Here is a 5,657-nt window from a genome sequence, read left to right as displayed (position 1 = left end):
AATGATCTTTAATTTATTAGGAAATATGATGTATTATTATCCTCATTTTACCTCTTGAGAAAGTAGAGGCTTTAAGACCTGAAGTGTCTTTGGTGGGCTTCAAATCCAGGACTCCAAGACTAGCATTATATACCTGTAGTCTCCCCAAGTAGAATGGAAACTCCAAGTAGGCAGGGATTTTTTCATTTTTGCCTTTGCCTTTTTAGTATCGAGCATAGTTGATGGCCAGATCCATGGTAATGTTTTACAGATTGATTTTACTGATTACCTCAAATTCAACTTTGCATTTGGGTTTTTTGGGGGAAAACCCTACTAATGCAGGGTAGCACTTGTTTCCATTTTGAAGAGAGATGTTTTTCTAGAAAATCACATGCCTTTTAAATCTCCCAAACCTTTTCAAGCAACAAAGAGTTTTAAGCAGGATGGTTAACCAGATACATAGAACTGACAGTATTCAATTACAGAAAGCCCACATAACTCCTTTCTCTTTGGTTAAAGACTTTTATAAACAAATACACTTTTTTTGTGGGGGGGGGGGACTTATTTTCCTTCATAATAAAGAGAAAACTTTGCCAAAAATAACCGGGCATGTAACGATTACAGTTATTTTTACTGTGGTAGCAGATGCCAGGAGTCTATTAAAGCAACTCCGAAGCTCGGTCTATAAATAGCGGCTTATTGTCGGTGTTGGTGAAAAGATGAAGAGTGTTTTGCTGTGTGATTCAGACTCAACTGAGTGGTGAAGTTCTGCCAGGGCTATAAAAGAAAGGCAACTCCAACTGGAAAACCAGTCTGCGGACAACTGGGGTGGGGTCATTCCCGGACCCGCTCTGAGACAAGCCGTTGGGAGCTCTTTTCGTCCCCGGCATGGAAAGAATCATTATAAGGCACCCGATAGAAACTCCGGTCCGCTACCAGGAGGAATTTGAAGCCCGAGGCCTCGAAGACTGCAGGCTGGATCACTCTCTGTATGCGCTGCCAGGGCCAGCCACAGTGGACCGGAGGAAGGCCAGGTCAGCCCAGGATCCACCGCTGACCACCGAAGCCGAGGAGAAGCAAGCGGCGACAGACAGTAAGCCTCCTTTTCAGATCCTGCTGGATGTGGTGCAGTTTCTCCCTGAAGATGTTATCATCCAGATTTTTGAAGGCTGGCTCCTGATCAAGGCTCAACATGGCACCAGGATGGACGAGCATGGGTTTGTCTCAAGAAGCTTTACCCGGCAATATAAGCTCCCGGATGGCGTTGAAACCAAAGACCTGTCTGCTCTCTTCTGCCATGACGGCATTTTGGTGGTGGAAGCGAAAGATCGTGGAAGTGTTAACTGAATTCCTGCCAGCTGCTGTTAATAAGATAGTCTGTGCCTTCCAGTGGGTCTGAGAGCTCCGTATAATGAGGGCAGGCATGCGTGTGGCCCCATTGGCTGCATTTATAGTGGGGATTAAAAAAAAAATAGATCTGAATATATTTCTTGGTACGTTGAGTTTTATTGTTCAATTCTCTCTCTTAGGGGAAAATGGTCAGTGATTTGCCTAGGGTGCAAAGCCAAGCAGTTTATGCAGCTGAAAACTTAAGACAATCTGAGATAAGTATTTCAGATACCTTTGTAATGCAAAACAGGTGTGCTGACTGCCTCCAGAAGGCACAGCAGAACCAAATTGGTAATAACCGACTGCAGTGATTATGCTAAGGAAAGGAATTAACAGGACAATTTTCTTTTGAAAAAGAGTTGGCATCTCTGCAAAAATTGAGTGCTTCTGCTACTTTGTTTAATTTCTTTCTTCAATGTATTTTTTATCTAAAAAGCAATTTCCAAGGTAGGGGCAAGGGGGTACAGTATACTGAAAGCCAGGCCTAGACGTGGGAGGTCCTGAGTTCAAATTTGGCCTCAGATACTTCCTGTGTGACTTAATTAAGTCACTTAATCCCCATTAATTAATTAAGTCACTTAACACCCAATGCCTAGTCCTTACCACTCTTCTGCCTTAGAACCAATGCACAGTATTAATTCTAAGATGGAAAGTAAGAGTTTAAAAAAAAAAAAAAAAGCAAGTTCTAAGACAGAAGAGTGGTTAAGGGCTAGAGACTATTGGGGTAAGTGACTTGGCCAAGGTCACACAGCTAAGAAGTATCTGAGGAAGAGTCTGGTAGGGGAGGTTAGATATAATGGCAAGAACACTGAAACTGGAGTCAGAAGACGGGGTTCATTGTGTGTTGGCTATGGGAGGAGGGGAGAGAAAGAACATGAATCATGTAATCATGGGAAATTTTTCTTAATCAATTAAAAAAAAAAAGAAGACTGGGTTCAAATCCCAGCTTTGCCATCTACATACTATGTGACCCTGAACAATTAATTTCACCTCTCTGGGTCTTAATTTTCTTATCTGCAAAATGAAGAAGTTGGATTAAAGGACAGTTCCTTCTCACTCCAAATCTATGACTCTTGCAAAACCTTTTTGTTTCTGTAGAGAAACAATGTCTGGAATGATTCTGGATCTCTGTATTGTTGCAGACAAGCAAATATCAACCAAACTCCAATTGTGATGTAATCTGTGGACTTTGTTCACTTATCAGAACACACATTTGTTATGATTCTCATAACCGCTTTACAGGTCAAAATAATGTTAGGAAATCATTTTTTAAAAGCCTGGAGATCCTTTTAATAGCTTTGGCTAAAAGGACAATTATGAGACCTGAAAAAATTTGACAATAGTCAGAAAATGACAAAAATTATTCATTCTCTCCATATAATCCTATATCTTTAAATATTCTAATAGACAGTTGGGAACAACAACAACAAAAAGAAACAAAAAAAACAACCTGTTCTGTAGTCATAAATGCCACTATGCTTGCACAGCATGCCGGACCATCCTCATATTACAGCTTGCCCTCTATTAACCAGTTAGCTTGTCCAAAAGGACAACGGTGAAGACTTTAGTAAAAATTGCACGTTTCTTGTTTTATGAAGGTTGCCTCCAACAGCTGGTCAATTGCATTCCACAGATTTGCTATATCACTGCTGTAAATGCTAAACATTTCTGAGGGAAGGGAGAGGGGAGAAAGCTGGCTACCTTCTTTCATGTGTACTTAAGATAAGCATGACTGCAGGTCTATGAATAGAAGAGGAATGCCAAATGGCCAGAGCCAAGCTAAATCAAGAATTAACTGTGTGATCAAATTTAATCATTTAAAAAAAACAAAAAAAAAAAACACCTTTCCCTTCCATCTTAGAATCTGTGTGTTGGCACCAAGGCAGAAGAGTGATAAGGGTAGGCAATGGGGATTAAGTGACTTGCTCAGTGTCTCACAGCTAGGAAGTGTCTGAGGCCAGATTTGAACCCAGAACCTCTCATCTCTAAGCCTGGCTTTCAATCCACTGATCCACTTAGCCCCAAATTCAGTCAAGTTTCAATGAAATCAACTACTGGTATGCCCCAAGAAGACATAAACAGAAGGGTTGAAAGATGATAAAAGAAAAACCTATATTCTAATTTAAAATAAAGATTTCCTCTAGGATTAAGGTAGTAGAATAGAGAAGTAAGGTTGTAAAAATAATGTATATTTCTGGATGTTTGTTTCTGTGTTCTGAAAAAGTTGATATTAGACAGGTGCTGATGTTTTTGGCATCAATTGTCCCAAAAATGAATGTCAATGATTTTCTTGGTAGTTACCTTGGGAAATTTGTGGTGGGATTGCTCTCATATTCTATTAGTTGAAGCATTCAGGCTATGAAAGTTAACTGGCTGCTAAAAGAGTATTTCTCTATATAACCATTATTCCTTACTTTTCCCTCCATTCTCCACCTTTTTTCTCAAAGCACCATGGTTATAGAAGACCTCTAAGCACTACTAAATGGTTCAGGTGGTAGCAAAAGTGCTGACTTTGGAGAATGAAGTCCTGGATTCAAATCCAGCTCTTCTAAGTACCTGTGTGAATTTAGGCAAGATAATTTATCTCTGTAGGTCTCAATTTTCTTTTCTAAAAAATAAGGAGATTGGATCAAATCATCTTTTTTGTTTTGTTTTGTTTTTAACCCTTAACTTCTGTGTATTGGCTCCTAGGTGGAAGAGTGGTAAGAGTGGGCAATGGGGGTCAGGTGACTTGCCCAGGGTCACACAGCTGGGAAATGTCTGAGGTCAGATTTGAACCTAGGACCTCCCGTCTCTAGGTCTGACTCTCAATCCACTGAGCTACCCAGCTGCCCCTCAAATCATCTTTAAGAGTCCTTATAGCTCTAAAGCTCATGAAACGTATTGTTGAGAGAATTTTGAAAGCAAAGTAAAAATGATTTCTGTATTATAGAAAGTGTTTTGAAATCTGTTGTATAATGAAAGAGCTGATGATGGAAAAGTTTCAAGAACTAGATGTGGAGGGGCAGCTAGGTAGCACAGTGGATAGAGCACCAGGCCTGGAACCTGGAGGCCCTGGGTTTAAATCTGGTCTCAGATACTTCCTAGCTTTGTGGGCAAGTCACCTAACTCCAATCACCTAGCCCTTACAGCTCTCTTCTACCTTAGAACCAATACACAGTATTGATTCTAAGAGGGAAGGGAAGGCTTTAAAAAAAGAGAGGGGGACTGAGGAACTGTAATTTGGGATCACTTCACAATATAGAGAGTAGAATGACTAATATATATTTTTTGGAAATTAAATTTCACAAAGAATCAAACATGAAAGAACAACAAAATTACAGCACTGAGTAGGTTATGCCAGTTTTTAAGAATTGTCTTCATTTTTTCTGATGCTTCATCATAGTATATGGGTAATTCTGGGTTCTTGACAATTTTGCCTTCAGAGAACAAGCTTTGGCACATCTTACTATTGCTGAAAAGTGATATTTGTGATATTTGGGGTTGGCAGGTAGGACAAACCTAAGTTTGGAGATGTTCATAAATAGAAATCTGGCTACCACAAGTTAAATTTTGACAGAGCAGTTCAAAAAAACAGGCCTAGGGCACTAAGTGATTGTACTCTACATTCGTGGAGGGAGTGTCCACATGGAGGCCTTGAGCCTTGAATATCTGAGAATTGAATTTGTAGATACTATATAATGATTGCTGTTTATCTTTAACTCAGCTGAGGATTTGTTCATGGCAAGTATTGGCTCTGCAGCACTGGTCAAATTCCAGGCTGGGATGTCATAGCCTCTCCCCAATTTTTCATACGTCGCCCCCGCCACATCACTATTTATCCAAAAATACCACATCAGTGCTATTTTGCTTAAGAAGCAACTGTCAGGCAAATGCCATACCACCAAAAGCTCTGCCCTTCAAAAGGATGGAGCTCCCTAAAGTTTGTCCTTTACCTTTCCAAACCCAAATAGTATTATCTTGATTCCCCACAAACAACATTCAAATCTCATTGAAATATGGCTTTAATTCTTCTTTGAACGTGTGCTGTTGTTTTTTTAATGAGAAGGAAAAAAAATGACATAACCCCTAACCCACTTTGGTATTTCAATCTGCCAATAATTGCTAAATAGTTATGCTTTTCTCAATTTTCTTGTCTGAAAAATAGACTTTGTTTATGAAATTACTCTTGAGCACCTGAATAACTTGGTTCTTTCTATTTGCAGGGACTATAACCTCTTTTATGAAATTATAAATAGCTTTCAAAAGGTAATCAATTTTGAAAGACTTAAGAACTCTGATCAACATGA

The 5,657-nt window shown here is 39.6% G+C and overlaps 1 protein-coding gene across 1 annotated transcript; it reads left to right on the top strand.

Annotated features, from left to right (window-relative positions):
* Positions 1 to 683: 683 nt before the first annotated feature.
* On the top strand, positions 684 to 1,465 carry HSPB3 (heat shock protein family B (small) member 3). The gene has a single exon (XM_044657745.1). The coding sequence runs from the start codon at positions 868 to 870 to the stop codon at positions 1,324 to 1,326; it is 459 nt and encodes a 152-aa protein (XP_044513680.1). The 5' UTR covers positions 684 to 867; the 3' UTR covers positions 1,327 to 1,465.
* Positions 1,466 to 5,657: the final 4,192 nt, after the last annotated feature.

The sequence above is a fragment of the Gracilinanus agilis genome, chromosome 1, assembly GCF_016433145.1.
Source record: "Gracilinanus agilis isolate LMUSP501 chromosome 1, AgileGrace, whole genome shotgun sequence".
Taxonomy (NCBI): domain Eukaryota; kingdom Metazoa; phylum Chordata; class Mammalia; order Didelphimorphia; family Didelphidae; genus Gracilinanus; species Gracilinanus agilis.
The sequence above is the reverse complement of the archived record's forward strand: the minus strand, read 5'-3'. Positions and strand labels throughout refer to the sequence as shown.

What these genes read in the sequence shown, in the direction of transcription:
- HSPB3 (XM_044657745.1), top strand. Translation starts at nt 868, where the DNA reads ATGGAAAGAATCATTATAAGGCACCCGATAGAAACTCCGGTCCGCTAC.